Source organism: Carassius auratus, chromosome 46, assembly GCF_003368295.1.
Source record: "Carassius auratus strain Wakin chromosome 46, ASM336829v1, whole genome shotgun sequence".
Lineage (NCBI taxonomy): Eukaryota > Metazoa > Chordata > Actinopteri > Cypriniformes > Cyprinidae > Carassius > Carassius auratus.
Window position 1 is genome coordinate 17,286,216 of NC_039288.1, and position 21,983 is coordinate 17,308,198.

General features: G+C 34.0%; 1 protein-coding gene across 18 annotated transcripts in view; it reads right to left on the reverse strand.

The window, feature by feature from the left end:
- The window catches only part of LOC113064408 (formin-binding protein 1-like), a 59,076-nt gene that overhangs the window by 16,689 nt on the left and 20,404 nt on the right, over nucleotides 1-21,983 (reverse strand). For all 18 annotated transcript variants that reach the window (XM_026235226.1, XM_026235224.1, XM_026235220.1 and 15 more), the window contains exons 2-9: nucleotides 18,517-18,632; nucleotides 14,765-14,815; nucleotides 14,540-14,687; nucleotides 9,964-10,026; nucleotides 8,385-8,489; nucleotides 4,246-4,374; nucleotides 3,842-3,988; nucleotides 2,116-2,310 (exon numbers count right to left, since the gene is read on the reverse strand). In XM_026235226.1, the coding sequence (XP_026091011.1) occupies nucleotides 2,116-2,310; nucleotides 3,842-3,988; nucleotides 4,246-4,374; nucleotides 8,385-8,489; nucleotides 9,964-10,026; nucleotides 14,540-14,687; nucleotides 14,765-14,815; nucleotides 18,517-18,632 (954 nt within the window). The remainder of the gene's footprint in view (nucleotides 1-2,115; nucleotides 2,311-3,841; nucleotides 3,989-4,245; nucleotides 4,375-8,384; nucleotides 8,490-9,963; nucleotides 10,027-14,539; nucleotides 14,688-14,764; nucleotides 14,816-18,516; nucleotides 18,633-21,983) is intronic.

A 21,983-nucleotide genomic window follows, 5' to 3' on the forward strand; every position in this document is an offset into this window, starting at 1 on the left:
TAGAATTTTTTTTGTGCTATTGTCATTTTAATTGGTAATTCAAATAGCTACATATATTTAAAAAAAAAGATTAATTAAGCATAAATTCCGGACTTTTTTTGCGTATGGCTATTTACGCATAAATTTATTATTTTGTTTTAGTTTTAGTAATTTAAGTATGTCAACTTGTTTTATTTTAGTTAGCAGCCAAGGCAACTTTTTATATATATATTATTTACATTTAGCTTTATTTCCACTTTATTTTACTTTACAAACATGATTTTTAATATTTCAGATCTACTTAATTCTATTGACTTCCCATGTAAGTGCATTGCAGTAAACAGCATTTCTCCTTGTTTTTACAAAGTTGAGCTGATGTCCTGTGGTACTCGACAGCATGTCACAGATGCTGCCAACAGAGCTTAACTCGTATTGAACCCAGAGGATTCCTATAATCTTCACCATCACACGTAAACACAAGAGCGATTTCTACTTCTAACCCTGTAGAACCTTCTCAGGCATAAACAGCATTAATCAGACACAGCTGTGCATGAGACGTGTGAGCGTTTAGTGTTTAGATGATGGTATTATTCTATAGAGATTCTAAGTAAAGTCTCGTGATAATGTTTTATGTTATTTCTGATCACAAACAGACACGATACACACACAAAACACACACGGGATAGACGTGAACTGACAAACACAGGCTATGATTGGAACAGAGTACTACATACTTCTATTACTTTTTAACCAATATGTATATTATGCCCAATATGCAAATGGACTACTACTGTACGTTTGCCAAAATGTGTATTATACAAAACAAAGCACACCACATGGAATATGATATTCCATAATGCAATCCACAAAAAATTTTTTTCCAGAATATCAGTCACAATACTACACAACCTGCCAAATTTTGCAACATATTTACACAAAACTGAACTACAGATGCAATATAACCATATTTATTTCTGAAATGACAACTGGATGCCACTTGTTGTCAAATTAAATATGAAGTGATCATGTGACTACAATGTATGTACCATTAAGTTTTGCATGAATTAAAATAAATATATTATGTATTTAGTTACGTATTTAAGTCATTTCTGCTCACCAAGACTTCATTTATCTGATCAAAAATACAGTAAAATCAATAATAGTGTGAAAAATTATTACAATTTAAAATAACTGTTTTCTATTTGGATATATTATAAAGTGTAATTTATTTCTGCGATGCAAAGCTGAATTTTCAGCATCATTGCTACAGTCTTCAGGGTCACATGACCCTTCAGAAATCATTTTAATATGCTGATTTGTTTCTCAAAACATTTCTTGATATTATTAATGTTGAAAACAGTGTGTCATCTGAATGAATAGAAAGTTCAAAATTACATTTATTGTGAAATGTTGTATTAGAAATACCTTTATAGTCACTTAATCAGTTTAATGCATCCTTATTGCATAAAATAATTTAAAAAACTTTTGAACTATATATACTAAATAACTCTAAACAGTTTATTCTGTACAGTATGGACAACTAGTTTTCCATTCCACCCATAGCCACACAGACACACCTCATTAAATATGCATGACAGTGTTAATGCTCACATCCTGGTCCTGCGAGGTTAGGGGGGTTTGGACTGAGCATGCTCAGTAAGACCGAAGCCTTTGATACAAATGTCAAAGGTCACAAGAAGACAAAGAAAGACGAGGAAAATGAATAAGAACGTGGTTACCATGGGAAAAGCAACGATGAGAGGCTGGAGAAGGAAGTTACTCTCGGTTTGAAAGGACAACACAGGAATAAAGGGTTCACAGGGTTACGTTTCTCTGCAATGTCAAAGGTCAAAGGTGAGGCATCTCGGGCCGGTGCATTAGTATGTTATCGGTGGAGCGTCAGGATGAACGTGGAACATTTGTATTTTCGTGCAGGTGAACAAAGAGAAGGGAAAGGAGAACGCTGGTGGGAGCATTTACAAGTACTACAAAAAAAACTACACAAATACAAACAACCTACAAATGAAATTAGACAAGCATAAACTAAATCAAAACTAACAATCACTCTCATGAGCTTCCAGATCAGTCTGTGCTGTTCATTACTTGAGTTTTGGAAGTACAGTATGTGTGTGTTACCTTGTTTTTCTTGATGAAAGGCCAGAGAGGTTTGCACTTGCTCTTGCTGGAACGGTCCCCTTTGCTGTCCGTGCGTGAGTTCGTGAGGCTGGTCTCAGACACCGTCCTCTTCATCGCCTGACCGTAGTCTTCAAACTCCACATCACCAGGAGGCTCGAACCCAGACTTATACGACTCTATGACCTGAGAGGAGTCCTGCAGGGGAACGCAGCACAGACAGTCTTACTGTGGGAGTTTGAGCAATTTTATTCTGTGTTTTTGTTTTTTAGTTTTTTGTTTTTTAGCACTTATATATATATTAGTTTAAAATAAAATAAGCTCATTAGTATTGCTACAAAACAATCACTTCCCAAAAATATGTCTTATCACATTTTTATTTTTACGATGCCTCTAAAAGGAGGTTTTGTCTTTCAGTTTCATATACTGAATATTATATCGATATCTAAATACATAATTTCTGCAATTGCGCTGTCAGTAAATAATTAAAAAGACAGGAAACATGCATTAAAAACCTTTCAGTGATACTGGGCTACATCAGAGGATATCTTTTTAGATGGCATATTTAATTTGTCTCAAATGATAATAATGCTGTAAAGGGCAAACCAATTACAAAGCCTTCAGTATGTAATATTGTGTCATTATTACTTATATCCTTATTACAATATTAGCTATATAATTGAAAATATGTATTTACACAAATTTCTATTACCGTATTTTCCGGACTATAAGTCGCACTTTTTTTCATAGTTTGGCTGGTCCTGCTACTTATAGTCATGTGCGACTTATTTATCAAAATTAATTTGACATGAACCAAGAGAAATGAACCAAGAGATATGAACCAAGAGAAAACAATACCGTCTCCAGCCGTGAGAGGGCGCTCTATACTGTATGCTGTAGACGGTAATGTTTTCTCTTTTTTCTAAATAAATGCGACTTATAGTCCAGTATGTTTTTTTTTCTCATCATGACGTATTTTTGGACTGATGCAACTTATACTCAGGTGCGACTTATGGTCCGAAAAATACGTACATAAACCTGAAACAAATAAAAAAATTAAACGTGAGCTAAGTTTGCTGCCTGTAAGACCTTTGTTGTTGTTATTTTTTTAATTATTACTTAATTGTTTATTTTATCATTAAATTGATAAAGTTACAAAAGATTTTCCAATAAATGCTGTTCTTTTGAACTTTCTATTCATTAAATAATCCTGACAAAACGTTGCCAAAAAAATATGAAGCAGCACTGTTTTCAACATTGATGATAATAATCAGAAATGCTTCTGAGCAGCAAATTAGCATATCAGAATAATTTCTTAAGGATCATGTGATAGTAGACTGGAGTAATGATGCTGAAAATACAGGTTTGATCACAGGAATAAATTACATTTTACAATATATTCAAAAAGAAAAGAGCTACTTTAAATGGTAATAATATTTCACAATTTCACTGAATTTCTAATCAAATAAATGAGCCCAAGACAGTAAAACATCTTATAGACCCAAACATTTGAACAGCAGTTGAAGACATTTCACAGCCCTGTTCTTTGCCATTCCTTTTCTATGAAATGTCTAACCAAACAGCCAGAGACTGATCCTAGATCAGCGATGGAGTCAGTAATGACGTTAAATGTGTCAGGAGATGTGTCTTGTTCAATTCAGATTGAGTTTCTATGAGAGAATAAGAGGTATTTTAAACAGAAAAGGATGCGACAGAGTGTGTTACTTACATTCTTGGGTTCGATGGACTCGGCTACTTGTGTTATTCCGTCCAGGCATTTCCCAATGATGGGCAGAATCTGTCGGTCCACCTCTGCATATGTCTTCAGCGACTCGCCCATTCGCTCTATCCTCTTCTCCTCCATTGCCTGGATCTTCTGCTCTCAAAACACACACACACACACACACACACACAGATTTAGTGTGTGTATATTTGAGTAGAGATCTGAGAGATCAGGAACTGTTCCATGCATATCGTGTTTTGGGGTGTGTTTATGCTGTTACTTAATTTGCATTATTCACAATAGTGAATTCATAAATAATACAGCTGGTGCATGCAAATAAAAAACAATATTAGTAGCTTATTCATTCCCAGTGAATGTTTCTGTGTGTGTGTGTGTGTGTGCGTGTGCACCTGGAAGATATTAGGGATGATGGTGTAATAATGTTCGTTCTGTTCCTGGTTGAACTTCTGGAGGTATGAGGAATATTCATTCTTGCTGTCAGAAGCCATCTGGTGTCTCATCTGAGCCTGCTGCCGTGCCTAAAAGAGAGAGAATTAAATATTATTGATTATTCTATATTGTTAAAATTAATTTGATTAATTATACCCCTAAAAGCCACATGGACTTAAACATATATGCTAAATAAGAGCCCACACATGTTTTGCATCTTCCTACATCTTTGCAAGAACATTAACATTCAGATGATTAAAATCGCATGGTTTTCTAAAGTCATAATTAGTTTCAAACTTGTCTGATGTTTAATATACCGTTATGCGTAATTAGATTTTTAACCAATGAGATTTCATTGTGGGCGGGGCTACCTGGTGTGATGATGCAGAAATCAATAAAAAGACAAAAACTCTCATTTAAATGGAAGAGATGCTGTTATCGCTGTGACTGGAGAATGTAGTGCACTCAAAATAACACACTTTTGTTTTCAGACTCAATGACTTCCCCTAAATTCACTCACAAACCTCAAAATCCACTCGCACTGACTCTATGCTATCATATTATTGTTATGTTATTATCTATACTATTATACTATTATCTAGCTTATATACTGACTCAATATAGAAACACCTTTAGCTTAATTCTCACAGATTCGTTTATATCTAACACACACTTCAGAGTGTAATGGCAAATATGACATATATGTGAAAGGCTAAAATAAAATCTACAAGACATAAACATCCTACACAACGCTCAAGAGCTCTTGTGGTTTGAAGAAATATTCAAATGCATGCTGCTGAAATAAACGCAATTCTAAAGTATACTAATGCATTTTAACGATACAGAGAAAGCAGTGTCATGTCAACCACATCCTGATCCGATTCTAGGAAATCACACTGGTTAACCTGAGCTTCAGTGTTGCCATGAAAACACTCAAACTTCACCAGCAGCTCAGCAAAAGCAGACGTGTGCATGAGCCGACAGGAAGTTCAGAAAAATATATGCTAAAATTACATTTGCACTCACTGCTTGTGCATTGAATTTTTTTCTTAAATGTAAGAATATTTAAATGTAGGAATATTGCATTCAAATACATACTATTTATATTCAAATACACACACACGCACACACATATATATGTATATATTTATATATATGATATAAAAACATATTCATTTTTAGTTTTTATATATATTTTTATTTCATACAAAATAAAATAAAAAATTATATACAAAATATAAATAAATACAACAATGTTTGGTTTTTATATGATTTTTATTTTTATATTAAAATGTACTATTGTATATTAAATGTACTAAATGCACTATTCGTACATTTAAATATTCTTATATTTGAGGGAAAAAAGTAATGCACAAGCAATGAGTGATATGCCATTTTTATTTTATTTAAATCTAATTATAATGTAAATAAACTGATAGTAATATAAATATAAATAAATTACATATAAATGTATATAAATAAACAGAATGAATATTATTTAATAATCAAATTTACATTTTCAATTTAAGCATATACATGTTAATAACATATTATTTTATATATATTATTTTATTTGATAAATTATAAAAGTCAATTAAAAATCAATTACAAATAAATGGAATCAATCAATTACAAATAAATGGAAGGTGAACATACAGCATAGATTTTTAATTACATATTTATTTTGTTTTTGTATTTTTATTTAATTTAATATACATATATAATTAATTTATTTGTATAATTTATATTATATTATATTATATTATATTATATTATATTATATTATATTATATTATATTATATATCTTTTTTGCACAACTTAGACAGACCACCAGATGCTGATGATTCATAAACACACACAAGTAGACACCTCCTAAATAAACTGTGATATGGTAAGCAACATTTATACATGGGCCAGCAGAACAGGTCGCTTCAAAATTTACATGTTTAAATATTCATGCCTGGAGCGATGTGACTGGTGGAGCAGCAGCACAGACAAACTTTAATCAAGCCTGTGACTGGTTTGCCTTTCAGCAGGTGTGTGGTGTGGGCGTGGCCATGGCTGGACAGGGAACAACAGTGTCCCGACACACAGACACACACGTACACACACACAGACCTGCCGCCGTGCACCTACCTTCAGGTAACATCGCTTCAAGGCATGATTAAAAAAACACATATTGACATTAGTTAGCTTTGGCTACTAATGAGTTAGTAATTAAACCTAAACAGTAACACAACAGTGATATTGACACATCAAACCAACATGCGTTAAAACAACACAATTAATTATATCCATCATATAGTAACTTGCAAACTGCCATGTTGTTGTTAAATGACCTCATTATGTTGCAAGTTTAATTCAGTAACTGACGTCTAATCATCAGCTCAAAAGTAAATATGGTTATTTAGCATTTTTAAATAAATATTTAGCAAAAATGTCAAACTTTGGCAGACTGAACTTATGTGTCTCGGTGTAAATGGAAGAGCAAGTCAAGACGCATTGCATTTTGGGATGCTCTGGTTATATGCATAGGAGCCCATTCAAGTGTCCCATGCATTCACAATCCAAATACTGTACATAGTATACATACTGCAAACTGCAGAAATAGAATGCTATTCTGAATGTAGTCACTCACTAATTGAGCCAATGCAGCTGTTGTACCTGAAACATCTGCATTTTCATTAACAAAGGAGATCTGCAAGATTGGCTTCGGCTTTGCACTGAAATTTTTGAATCCTCACGCAAGCTACCTGAAAGATCTCTTGGCTTTTTCACTATTTGACTGTTAAATGACTAAAAAATGCTCTCTGGATTGTTGGAAGCAAGAGCTGTTTTCCACATCTGAATACTTAGGAAATATCTCTTTTTTTGACTCAAGCTATCGCAGAGACATCTGCCCAGCACACGCTCTGAACAAAAAAATACTGAAAATGAGTAAAGAGAACGTAGGCGATGTTGCCTGTCCTGTGTGACTCCACACACACACACACACACACACACAGTCGAGTTTCCACACAGCACCACAGCCAGTGAGGGATGTGTTAAGATGAAAAACAGACACATGTGAATAATTCAGGCTTAAGACTTTTTCATTTTATATAAACTAAACTGATGCTAAATAAAACAAAGTGAGATGATGATAGATAAAATGAAGACAGACAGACAGACAGACAGACACAGACAGACATACACAGACAGACGCAGACAGGCAGGCAGACAGACAGACAGACACACAGACAGACAGACAGACAGACAGACAGACAGAGAGGCAGACAGACAGACAGACAGACACACACACAGACAGTCAGACAGACAGACAGTCAGACAGACAGACAGAGAGGCAGACAGACAGACAGACAGACAGACAGACAGACAGAGAGGCAGACAGACAGACAGACAGACAGACAGACAGACAGACAGACAGACAGACAGACAGACAGACAGACAGAGAGGCAGACAGACAGACAGACAGACAGACAGACAGACAGACAGACAGAGAGGCAGACAGACAGACAGACAGACAGACAGACAGACAGACAGACAGACAGACAGACAGACAGAGAGGCAGACAGACAGACAGACAGACAGACAGACAGACAGACAGACAGAGAGGCAGACAGACAGACAGACAGACAGACAGACAGACAGACAGACAGACAGAGAGGCAGACAGACAGACAGACAGACACCGCACAGACAGACAGACAGAGAGGCAGACAGACAGACAGACAGACAGACACACACACAGACAGACAGACAGACAGACAGACAGTCAGACAGACACCGCACAGACAGACAGACAGAGAGGCAGACAGACAGACAGACAGACAGACAGACAGAGAGGCAGACAGACAGACAGACAGACAGACAGACACACACACAGACAGACAGACAGACAGACAGACAGTCAGACAGACACCGCACAGACAGACAGACAGAGAGGCAGACAGACAGACAGACAGACAGACAGAGAGGCAGACAGACAGACAGACAGACAGACAGACAGACAGACAGACAGATAGATAGATAGATAGATAGATAGATAGATAGATAGATAGATAGATAGATAGATAGATAGATAGATAGACGCTCTTACCTTCTCCACGTCTGCTTTCGTCACGTTGATGTCTGCGTCCATCTTCTCAAAATACTGCTGGGCTCGATCTGCTTCTTTACAGTCCCGCTCAAACTTTCGCTTACACTGCACACACACACACACACACAAACACACACACACACATTAAACCATGGCAGATCACACTGCTTTAGATTCATGTACTTATTAGATGAATAACTAAATCACACTAAAACACTCAGCCCACCGAACAGATGTGTGAACTGCGGTATAATAAACGTTCATCCATTATCAAATTGTTTATTCTTCATCTCGCTCTGGCGCTCATTTATGTGAAGGGACAATCAACATTTGTGTCCGCACTGACCATTGACCGATCACGCAAACACACACACACAATCAACTCATTCTTACACACGGACACACACAGGCAGTGCTCTCTTGTTCTCTCACACACACACACGCACACACACTGAATCAACAAACAGCCAGAACACTCAGTTAACAATGACACAATCCATCTCAAACACCACACACTCTGAGACAGCGGCTCACAGAGGAATGTCCTGATATATCCTGTCTGCTTCAGTGTGTGTGTGATGTCCCTCTGATCACACACACAGTATCTAATGGATAAGGGGTTATCTTAACCTTTTGGACATTTACTATGGTAATACCATGGTATACTTTGAAGTAAGTGAATATGGCATTCATTCAGTAGCATGGTATACAGCTACACTTTTAGAAAAAAGGTACAAAAGCCTTAAAGGTACCCTTCAAAATCTGCATCTTTGTACCTTATTTAAACCCTAAAAAGTACATATTAGTACCTTAAAGTTATTAATACCTAAAGTGTACATATTATTATCTTAGTGTTACATATTTTTACCTTTTGAAATGGTACTGCTCCAGAGAATGCTTTTGTCACTTTTTTCTGAGTGTGTAGTTTAAGTTTAACTGATAAAAAAAAAAAACATAACAAATATTTTAATTTTGAAATTATTTAATTTGACTATAATATTTAAATAATTTATATTTTATTGAAATAATTACATTTTCAAATTAATTATTAAAACTTTAATTTTTTAATAATTGCATATGCATTAAAATGGTGAACTGAATAATGTTTAATTATTTTTAAAAACACAAAAATAAATAAAATATTAATAATATTACATATTTTAAATTGAAAACTATATGATTTCATTGTAATATTTGAATAATTAGTTGTACTGAATAATAAAAGTTTAATGATATGTTTAAAAAAATACAATATATAATATTTTAATTCTAAAATTAATTATAACATTTAATTTGAATATTTTATTCATTTAATTTTTTATTTTTATTAAAATGTTGCATTGACATATACATTAAATTAATCTTAAAAATACTGTTTTAAGTTAAGAAATATTTAATATAATTTTAATATTTTCATCATTTAATCTGTATTACAATAAGGTGTAGAATAATGCTTCCCAGAATTTTGGACACTACTGTATGTCAAAGTACCATAGTATTACCATCTGATAAAATTATGATTTCAGTGCTCATTTATTATAAAGATTACGGAGTTGTAATTGATCTTGACTGAACTCACCGCTTCCAGCTGTTTCCAACTGGCTTCGACCTGTTGCTGTGCCTTCCGCCCATCATGGAAATGCTGTCAGAGAGAAAGATGAAGACATTTATCTCTCATTTTTTAATAGCCATCATAGTTTAACATACATAATGGGAAATTTCGTCACATTACTGTCAAGAAGGAACAATCTGAACATTAAGGAGCTCATATTTGCAGTTAGTGAAGATAGAAATATTTTTTATAAACACAATCAGGATGATCTGTTTCTATGTGCGTCTGAACCTGAAAGAAAGTGTGTGTGTTTGCATGTGTGTGAGGTGCCAGGAAGCCATATTGCTGTGTTCTGTGTGTATCCTGTGTGTGTGTGTGTGTGTGTGTGTGTGTGTGTGTGTGTGTGTGTGTGTGTGTGTGTGTGTGTGTGTGTGTCGTCACACTCCAGGCCGTCTGTGTGTATCTCTCAACGGCTCCTCTTGGCCTGAGCACTCCAGGAAAGTGTTCGTTTGGCCAACGCTCAAATATCTCCCACACAAAGAGCTCAGTGTGCCACACAGATAAAGAGCTGCTTCTCATGCAGGTCTGAGATCAGCTGAAGACGGCATTACTGTAAATCTGAATTTCTGTTTAAATTGCAACCGACAAAATATCACAGACTGAACCCGGAGCATTCCTTATTAAGTCCTATAACATGTATGCTTATGATAACTCTGAGTCCAGTCTCGTCTTGACCTGACAGACACCTGTAGTGAATGTCAGACGGTCAGATCTGTCTTAATGACACAGATTAGACTCAATATCCTGTTTACTACACAGAGTCAGACAGCATTAAACATCAGCAGACCGTTCATATCAGTGCAATCACACAAGACAAACAGCTCACTGTCCTTCCACTTGGTTGAATGTATTTTACTGTATTTGAATTGCAGACTGTATCTGGATCTTAAGTAGCTCTCTCTTAAAGTTGAAAAATGTACAATACTTTCCAGATAAATGTGCGAGTCATGCAGTGTTTGACTTCCTTAAGAGTGTAAATACTACAGTTCTGCGACACTTTTGAAACGCTGATCTGTTTGAAAACATTTAGAACATTCCTAAAATATATATTTTATAATATATATATATATATATATATATATATATATATATATATATATATATATATGAACATAAAAACTTTATTTTTCATATCTAAATCAATAAAAATATAGAAATATATTTATATAAATATTATATTATTAATAATACAAAAAATATTTTAAATGTTTACATTTTCTCAAATTTAGAAACAATGTATTAACCATAAATTATTTTTTAATTATTATTATAACAGTATGTTTTATTTAAGATATGCATTACATATATATATAATAAAATAAATGTAATTAATATATTTGTTAATTTTATTTTAATATTTCTAAAATTATTTAAAAAATACTAATATTTACAATTTATATAATTTAATATTTATCTGGTTTTAAATTTATTCCGATATTTATAGAAATATATTTCAGTGTTCTGTATTCATTATATATATATATATATATATATATATATATATATATATATATATATATATATATATATATATATATATATATATATATATATATATATATATATATATATATATATATATATATATATATATATATATATATATACACACAAACACACACACACACACACAATTTTTCATGAACCAAAGAAATATTACAGTTATCCGAAAATGTATTAAATGACTGAAAAAGTATCATTTAGAATATTCCTGAAATAATCATATAAATTAAAACACTTATATTTCTGAATCTCACACAGGTGCCGCCGAACACAAACTCAGAGCTAAAATGTTTTCACAAAGTCTAAGTTAGGATCTATGCATCAGGAGATCTCTGTGGTGACTGAACGGGAATCAGTGAAGTGTGTTTGACCGGACAGAAGGACTGACAGTGAGCAAATGAGTGAAGGAATGAAAGAGTGTGAATGTGTTTAGTATTCAGCGCTGAGTTTCTGGGCTGAATAAGGAATGCAGGCATGCAGCGTGTGAATAAAACGCTATACAGCACAAAGCATTATGGGTACAAAACCACACAGTCGGTCGATGCTGAAGGAGGCCAATTGTGTCTAGCACAGCGATCGAAACTTTTAAAGCACGAATGAACAAACAAATACACAATATGGTATATTTATTTATGGTTTTTAAAGTATTTTAAACTCCAGTTGAGTTTTATTGACCCTCTCAGTTCTTTAAAAACAGATAAACGTGAAAACTGACACGCACACACACACACAACGGGCAAAAGCGCTCAACAACAGTCTAATTCTACTGCTTTTTGAGGCCCATTAGAACAAACTAACAAAGTGAAATCTAAACTCACAGCTGATCTGGAATCAGTCTTTATAGTTTCAGCCAATCAGAAGAAGTGCACCTGTTCTTAAAGAGGAAGTAGATTTCTAGCTGTTTTTAAAAAACAAAGCTTCACTAAATAACAGAGAAAAAAATGTGACCTGACAAACAGACAAAAGAGACGAAACTAAAAAAGGAAAAACAAAAAATAAAATAAAATAAAATGGAATTTAAAAAAAATGTTACATTTAAATTTAAACAAACAAAAGTAAACTTTAAATTAAACAAAATAATAAAAGAAAATATATAAATAAAACAAAATAATAAAGTATAATGGTACTAATAATAATGCATCAAACAAACTACAACTACTTTTAAAATGAAATTGAAATGAACAAAAAATAAAAATACAGAAAATTAAATAAATAAGATTAAACAAATACAAAATAACTTTAACTAAAAATAAAAAGGAATTTTAAAAATCAAATCAAATAAAAAATTTATAAAAATTAAATGCAATAAAATGTATTTATAAAAAATGTATAAAATGTAATGTATTATTATTATAAAACATAAAAACAAACAAAAAACAAACTTTGTACAAAAATAATGGAATACAGTATATTGACAAAACAAAACGATAAAAATATAAAAAGTAAAATAATATAAATAAAATTAAAATAAATAAAAAGGCAACAAATTTTAAAAAGAAATTGAAATGAACAAAAACCTAAAATAAAAATACAGAAAACTAAATAAAAGAAGATAAAAGGTATTATTTTCTTGAAATTGAGAACATTGTCTGAAATCAAGGTCTAGGTTTCAATTTCAGAGAAACTTGCTTCTAAATGGCACATAAAAGCAACTTCACATGTCTGTCAGACAGTCTCTTCTGAAGTAGGCGGCTCCTGGCCTGAATACGGCTTTATGCTGTTAGTCAAAACTCTGGATACACGAGACCAGTCTGCTCTTTGTCTTAAATGTATGTGCTTTTGTTTTTCGTTCTTCTCTTGTTTCTTCTTTTTCCCTGCAAAAGCTCAGCTAGTGATTTCTGGATCTAGACGAGTGAGGTGATATGAAGCAGATTTATCACATCCCAGAACTTCTGAACAAGGCCTACAGATGGAGCATGTCTCAAACACACATGTTACAGGCCCAGTCAACGTAAAGCTTCTTCAACAGAGGGTTTAATAGAGAATTACAGCACCACACCATATGCTGTCTGGATTAAACAAGGGAAATAGAGCAAGACGGTTTTTAATTTAATTAATTCTCTATTGCAAAATGCATAAACTACAGAATAAACTACAAGTTATACATATATATATTTATATAAGTGCACAAATACATCCGAAAATAGCAAGTGTGTATCGAATCAACAACATGAAGCAACTGTACTGAGGCTGACAAAAGAAAGAAATGGATAGACGGACAGATAAAGAGAGAGAAATGATAGGTTTATGAAACAGGAGAGAAGCAGCATTCTGGGAAATGGTCCAGACAGACACCATGGAGCCCTGCTCAGTGTTTGTGTGAGTGTTGAATGCTGGGAAATCTGAGTTCTTCAGGTTGACATCTAAATGCCTTCATCTTATTTGCTAAATGAAATATGCATTTTGTGCTTAGATACTGCTCTTGTTCAATGCTGTCTGGACATATAAATCATACAGTCCATGACCTTGAGTGCTCAGTGTCTCGTCTGTGTGTGTGTGTGTTTATGTGGAATGATGAAATACACACACACACACACACACAAATGAGTGTAATTCATATAAACACATCAGAAACTTTTAGCATAAACATGCAATAGCATCTCTATTTATGGAAAAAAGAGCATGATGTGCTGTAATTCTGACAAATATGATCATTTAGAAGAGAAAATGTCCGGATGATGAACTGGCAATAAAATGTTTAAATAAATTTAAATAAACATAAAAAAGCTAACTTAAAATTAAACAAAAAAATAAAATAAGGTATATAAACAAAACAAAAAATAAAATATAAAAAGCAATTAAAAATAATATAAAAATAAAATAAACACGAATCAAACAAAAAAATAAAAAAAAAAAAAATACAACAACATTTAAAAGAAATTAAAATGACCAAAAAAATTTAAAATACAGATAAAAAAAAGAAAAAAAATGAAAATAATAATAATAATAAAAAATAAATGATAAAAAATGTAAAATAAAAAAAAAATTATATATATATATATATATATATATATATATACACATTAAATTGTTCACTCACCGCTTTCCTCTCTGTTTTGATTTCCTGTGTGTATCGCGTGAGTTCGGCGATGATCTGTGACATCATGTTCTCTGCGATGACCTCATGCTGTCCTGCGTAATCGTTCATCTCGTTAAGCGTCGAATGAAACGCACGGCACCACGTGTACCTAAGACAGGACGGGACACCATCGGTGAGAGACATCAAACATGAAATCATGAAAGCAATGAGCAAAATGATACATACTTATTGTCATCTTCCTCTTTCTTCTTAGGCTGGTATTTCTTGGACAGATTCCTGTGCAAAATTAAAAACAAGAAAACAATTACTGCTTATGTTTTTAACACTACTGTACCTCTCATAATATTTCTCTTTCTACGATAGTTATATACTATACTGTTATACTATATTTTATTAAATTGCAGTTTACAACCAGAGCATATTGTCACAAAGCCGCTCATTTAGAATCATGCACTACAACATATTACAGTATAAGATATTAAAAAACACTTAGATTTCAAAAATAACCTTCCATTTCATTAAGCTTTTTAAAGGGGAATTTGTTATTCACACACATGCTTTTAAATAAATTTTACAGTTATATCCATCTATCTAGCTCTAATCTATTTTTAGTCACACATTTTTTTATTGGCTTAATTATTGTTCTGACTTACACAAGCTATGCAAAGCTATTAAAAAAAAAAAAAATTTCAAGGAAAAAACACAAAATGTAATATTATTTAAAAAGTAATCTAAGAATCAATGAACAAATTAATCTATGAATTAATGAATACAAAAGCTACCTGTTTATGAAACTGAATTTTAACACTTTTTTTATTCACACACGCTCCTAAATTCAGTTTACAGTTTGCACATTTATTTTTAGTTGCAAACGCACCTAAAACCCTTGCACTGTCCAGCCCTGTGTGTGCAAAGCTGTATCCCACAATGCCTTGTGCTTGACCTGACTTTGCATTTCCAATGAACAAATTAATGTTATTTAAAAAATATATAATAATTATTATTCAATTGATTCTTGTTCTGATTGCCAAAAGTTATACAAAACTGTAATGAAAACATAACCATTATTTTTATTTCCAAGACAAAATGGCAAAATTAAATATGATAAATGTAATACTGCAGAATGAAACGTGTAACAAACTACGGTCTGAAATGATTACCATGGATGCCGTTTCACATTCTATAAAAATGAATTAAACCATTAAACTCTACTCAGTGTATACTTCGGTGCAGTATGCGGAAACAGTACGCTAGTATTCTGTTGCAAACGCTGTCATTTTAATATAAGTACAATTTTAAAGCATGTTTATAAACCAATCAGAAAGCTCAACTGAGAAAAGCCAATAATCAAAGGCTTTGTGCAAAGACACAATAAAATTTGAAATTCAAATACAAACTTCATAGAACTCTTGGACTTTTTGTCTTTGTCTTCCTACATGTTTAAAATGAATGTAAGGCTCAATTAATCTCAGTGTGTGTGTGTGTGTGTGTGTGTGGAAACTGTGACACAAAGGCGGTCTTTCTTTCTTTCTTTGTAGCCTTTCTCGTCACTGTCAGATGTTTCTCTGTGTATTCTATTAACATCAGCTGTAAATACAGAGCGTCTGCTCATCATCACTGCCTCAGGGCAGGTGTGTGTATGTGTGTGTGTGTGTGTGTGTGTGTGTGTGTGTGTGTGTGTTCAGGCTTCTGCACCTTGCCAAAGGGTAAAAAACACACTGAAATAAACACACACACACTCACGTACACTTCAGAATAGCACACTACCATGCTAATATTAATATTGCACAGTGTTCTCAGTACACATATATCACACACACACACACTGTACCACACAACTGTCACAGAACCTTGACTTGACTTTTCTTTTCCACTGTGATAAATAACACAAATTAATATCAACCATAATTCTTTACATTTGTTGATCAAATAATGTACCATTTCATAGGAAATCTAGTTAAAAAAAAAAAAATTCCAAGTCATAATGTATTCATCCATTCATGAGTTAATAAATAAATTATGAATTAATTAATAAATCCATCCATCCAACTATCTATAAATTAATCTATGAACTTACCAATGAATTTATGAATATATAAATCTATTAATTAAAATAAAATAAACATGTATTAATCAATCTATCTATCTATCTATCTATCTATCTATCACATCTGGATGTTTTCTCCTGCACAGCATTAAATGTTTTTGTTACTGCAACGCTGCAATTTCCTTCCCTGAAGATAAATAAAATTAACTGTGTTCCTGTCTTACACACACACACACACACACACACTGACTATAATCTTGTCTAATATGTTCTTCATGCAAGTCCATTTTTTGTTCACAGTATCAGAGATCATCGTGTGTGTGTGTGTGTGTGTGTACATATATGCATGTTTATAAAAATAATAAAACTGCTGTGCATGTGCTAGTGTATGTATGCCACTGAAGCTGTATCTCTTACAAGAAGTGCCATGGTACAGTATTAGCATAAATATATACAATGTATAAAACAAGTAAAGCAATGTGTTTTGCTTAACACAATTATAATTGAAATGTCATTACAGCACCATTTAACATGATAAATAAATATGGTATTTTAATATGTATATATTAAAGAATCAAAGTACTGCCATAGTTCTTTTTTGTAAAGAATAAAAACATGTTAATTTGTTCATATCATCTGACCAGAGAATTCAATTCTATCACGCAGTGTAGTGAGGTTTTAAGTGCAGTTCATCACATCCAGTAACATGAGTTTGAATGTGAGTGTGTGTGTGTGTGTGTGTGTGTGTGTGTGTGTTATGCCTGAACCCCCTGCTGCATCTGGGAATTAAAGGGGTTTCCCATTGCTATGTGGAGGGGGTTGATGTACAGTCAGCGTTTGTGTGTGGGCTTGTGTCTGTGAGTTCTAAATCCTATCACTGGAATGGGGGGCGGGGTCGTGGCACGTGATTGGCCGGTGCAAATCTAGGTCACCAACGAGGAACACCATACTGGCACCTTGTTACCACGGAATCCTGCATTTTCTTTCCAATCTAACACACAGAAAACACAAATGTTGCCCTTTCTTCCTGTATCCTTGAGCTGTCAGCAGCACCATCACATGTGTAATTAGTGTGTGTGTGTGTGTGTTTACACTATGAAGTAGAAGCAGCTGCACCTGTCTTTATTAACACAGACATGACAGATGCAATTCAGGGGTTAAAGTGGGGTTTTGGGTGGAAGAACCCTTAAAACTGACGGTGATGCTGCGGCACAGACATGACCGCCGACCTATCAGGAAACATACCTGTGCTTAGAAAGGTCTCCGAGCTTGATCAGACTTATTTGACTGGTTTTAAAGAGGTTTTCATCAGCTTGGCAAGACTGAGAGTCCAGATTAAACCAGCATAAAATGGATTAATCCATCTTTTACAACAGGGTATATATACATGTGTTCACTAGAAAGCTAAATAAATACATACACACTGAAAACTAAATGATGTAGGATTCAATTTGGAACCATTTTCACTTATTGCCAGTCAATTTTGAATAAAATAATAGTTTGAATAAAATAAAACACACTGAAATGTTTAAGTAGAAACGTTACTTACTGTTTTAAAACTCATTTTTACAGTCTATAAGCATAAATATATACGTTAAATATACGTTTTTTTTAGATGCACACCATGCATTTTTTGTATATGTTTTGGTTACATCTGCATATTAGAAATATAATTTTCACAGATATATTGACCTCTTATAATCGCAACAGTCATGCTAGCATAATACTCTTCCTAATTCTGCAGTTTAATCAGTATAATAAGCATATTTAAGGATGTAATGTTTTTTATTGATTTATTCTGCAACTGAAAGTGACCCATTCCATGATAAAAGCCTGTATACATCATTTAGAAGTCTTCATGTATAAACTTTATGCAAACCGAAATATTTACTGCACTTGTATTAATCACAGAGGTTGATGCAACACTCACCTGATCTGTCTTGCATAGTTAAGCTCGATCTCAGACCTTTCCTTCACAAATTTGGTGTATTTTTCCACAAAATCGATTCCCCACTGTGTGTGCTTTTCCAGGTTATCAAACTGATCCTGAGAGAGAGAGAGAGAGAGGGATGTTAAAGCTGGCACAATAACAGTGCAGACTGAAGTTTCGACATCCTAAATCAGCTGTTGAAATAACATTTACCACACAAAGAAAGGTTCTACGTGTCGTTCTAATAGATCAGCAGGAAGTGGACAGGAAAAACCCACCATGATACTGACATGAAAGCAAGTACTGTCAAAAATAGTGAACATTTTAAAGAATGCATGAATTTTTATATTTTTAATGAATGTGCTATACAGTAGTGATGTTACTTAAGTAATAAGTGCAAACTATGCAGTATGATGTATCAGTTTTATATGCAATTTTAAATTCACCAGATCAAATCATTGTAGATTGTTTATTAATTGTAAACTGCATAATTCACAAATTAAAGCTTGGATCTCTACTAGGGATGGGTATCGTTAAGATTTTAATGGTATTACTACTCTTACCGATACTGCTTAACGGTCCAGTACTTTAACGGTATTCTTATCGGTACTTTGTGTTGTGTTACTTTGTGTTTTGTTAGGCAGTCGAAAACTTTGCATTTCTCTGTCTGCACATAATGCACTTTTGAAAGATGCTTGGACATATTGCTTGTGTTTCCGCCCTTACATGAAAACATTTTGTTGCACTTATGAGAACGAGCATTGTCTGCATCAACTCTAGTGAAGTTTAACCACACTTTGGAACGTTTTGCTCTCTCCGCCATCGTCACTCTTTGTATTAAGCAGGAGTTAGGGGCCATTCACATATCGCGTCTGAAAACGCTAGGCTTTCTGATTTTTTTCCCAAATCCTTCGGGCACTTGCGCTCCTGAGGCTTCTGCCATTGCTAAGCAACCATGGCCTGCTCTCTCCATGAAGATGCGAAATTTCAGCAATGGATAAATGGATTTGCAACACAAAAAAATAGCTTGCAGTAGCTCTGCTACTAAATTAATAAAAAAATCTACATAGAGCTATGATCAGCTGTTCCTTCATCTTGGCTGAGATTTCACAGTGTTACGGAAAAGGTAAGGAATCTACATGACCTGTGGTGCGCTTGCAGCATTCTGAAAAGCTGAGATGTTTTAGGGGCCGTCACATATCGCAGTGCGACGCGCTAGTTTTTTCCAGGCGCGTCCGCACCGCATTAAGTTAAAAACATTTCACATTTTCAGAATGCCGCAAGCGCACCGCGTCACTTCCGTTATGAGCGTGCATACCACACGCCTACATTTGAAATAAAGAACTTGAGTGCGCAAAAGACGTGATATGTGAACGGCCCCTTATGCGTGTGCGTGCGCCACACTCGTTCTTGTTGTGTGTGTGTGTGTGTGTGTGTGTGTGTGTGTGTGTGACTGACAGACAGCCTCCGTGGCGCGCATGAGAGATCTCGCAGATCTCACAGACAAACGTCTTAATAATATTGCAAATTAGAAATGTTTGGTAAGATAAAATGTGCACGATAACATTATTAAGCAAATCTCTTCGCCATCGCCACTCTTTTTTATTAAGCGGGAGTTTTCGTACTGTTATGCGTGTCATGTGCGTGCGCCGCGCTCGTTGTGGTGTGTGTGTGTGTGTGACTGACAGACAGCCTCCGCGGCACGCATGAGAGATCTCGCAGATCATCTCACAGACAAACGTCTTAATATGATCGCACATTAGAACTGTTTGGTGAGATAAAATGTGCACGATAACACTATTTTTTCCTTCCAGTACCAAAAGCAGAACCTATAGCGTCAGATCTTACTGATACTACAGCCTTTCATAATTTAGCCCCGGGGCCAGTTTAATACCGTGTTTCTGTACCCATCCCTAATCTCTACTAGGGCTGCACGATGTGTCGTTTAAGCATCGATATACGAATCCACGATAGTCACATTGCAGGATGTGCGATGTAGGCTGGCGTAGTTAATATTAATCAATTGACACGATTGTGTCGATGTTTAAATCATTTAAAATGAGAATGTCCTCACCCCATTTTTGTTTGTAAGAATTTTTTTTATTAGATTTCATATCGCAATATATATTGCAGAAAAATAAAATATCGCAATGTAATTTTTTCCCAATATCGTGCAGCCCTAATCTCTACTGCATCAAGTTCAAGATGTCTCTGAAGGTTTCCTATCAGAAAAACACAAGGAACCAAATCTACAGAGTGAACAGTCCAAGTTTTATATAAAAAAAAACTGAAATCTGGATACAGGTGCTTTTATGTTTCCAGGATACGTAAATACAAAAAAAAAATGTGATCCCACCACTTCAAACACATTCAGAAACGCATGTGCCCACATTAAGTTTGCAGAGCTCAAGTTGCTGGCCTTGAATGTTTGATTAATATCTTGTGTTGTGGTCATCTACTTATGATTGCATACAGGTTTGATGAGGGGTGTGTTTAGGGTTTTAAACTAACACAGCTAACACTGATCACACATCTGATCTGAGACATGACGGGTTCAGTTTAAGAGCCTGCTGCATGTTGGGTAAAATAAGACAGAAATTACTTACACTTAACTGATCCAGTATCGGTATCTGACCAGCAAGAAATCTTATATACTGCACTAACATCTTACGAAGCTAATGTGATAAGATTATACAAAACCAACAACAAAAATGCCACATATAACGAAACACAACAGGAAGTTCTTGCTAATGTATCTCTAAACTATTCAAATTCAATTCTACACTGATTTTAAATCGGCTGTCATACAAGGTTCAAGTTTGGCATGAATTTCTTCCTTCTGTGGAACACATTTTGAAGAATTTAGATAACCAATAAGTTGTTGCTCTCAACTGACTTCCATAGTATTTTTTTTTCTGTCCAGAGGAAAGAAACTCATCCCTTTAAGTTCTACAAAGAACGAAACCCAGACATTTTCAGATTTCTAAAAACCAAACAGCAACTCAAAAGTCCTCAAATGTTTCATGTCTTTTAAAGTAATATTATAGCTTTGGAACAAGAAATCGAACAGATTTAAATTTGTTAAAAACATTTTACCATGCAAATCATTATTAAACACTCCCCAAACAAACTGTATTGATTACTGTAATGACTTCTTTATTTGCTTATAAATGATCATCATATGAAAAGAAATGCATCCTAATTTTGTTAAAAAATTGCAAAATATACCAGCATTTGGAATGACGTCAGACTGAGTAAACGACGACTGAAATTTAATTTCTTTGCTGAAATCTTTACAGTGCGCAATGAAATCATATCATCAACTTTATTTCACACATTAAACAGAATCTACCCTAAATTCAACACGTAAATGGTCCCAGTACTGTAATTTCACTTCGATCACCTTCGTTTGACTCCAGCATTCCCCCATTTTCTCTTCAACCATCTCGAAATCTGAAGAATCCAGT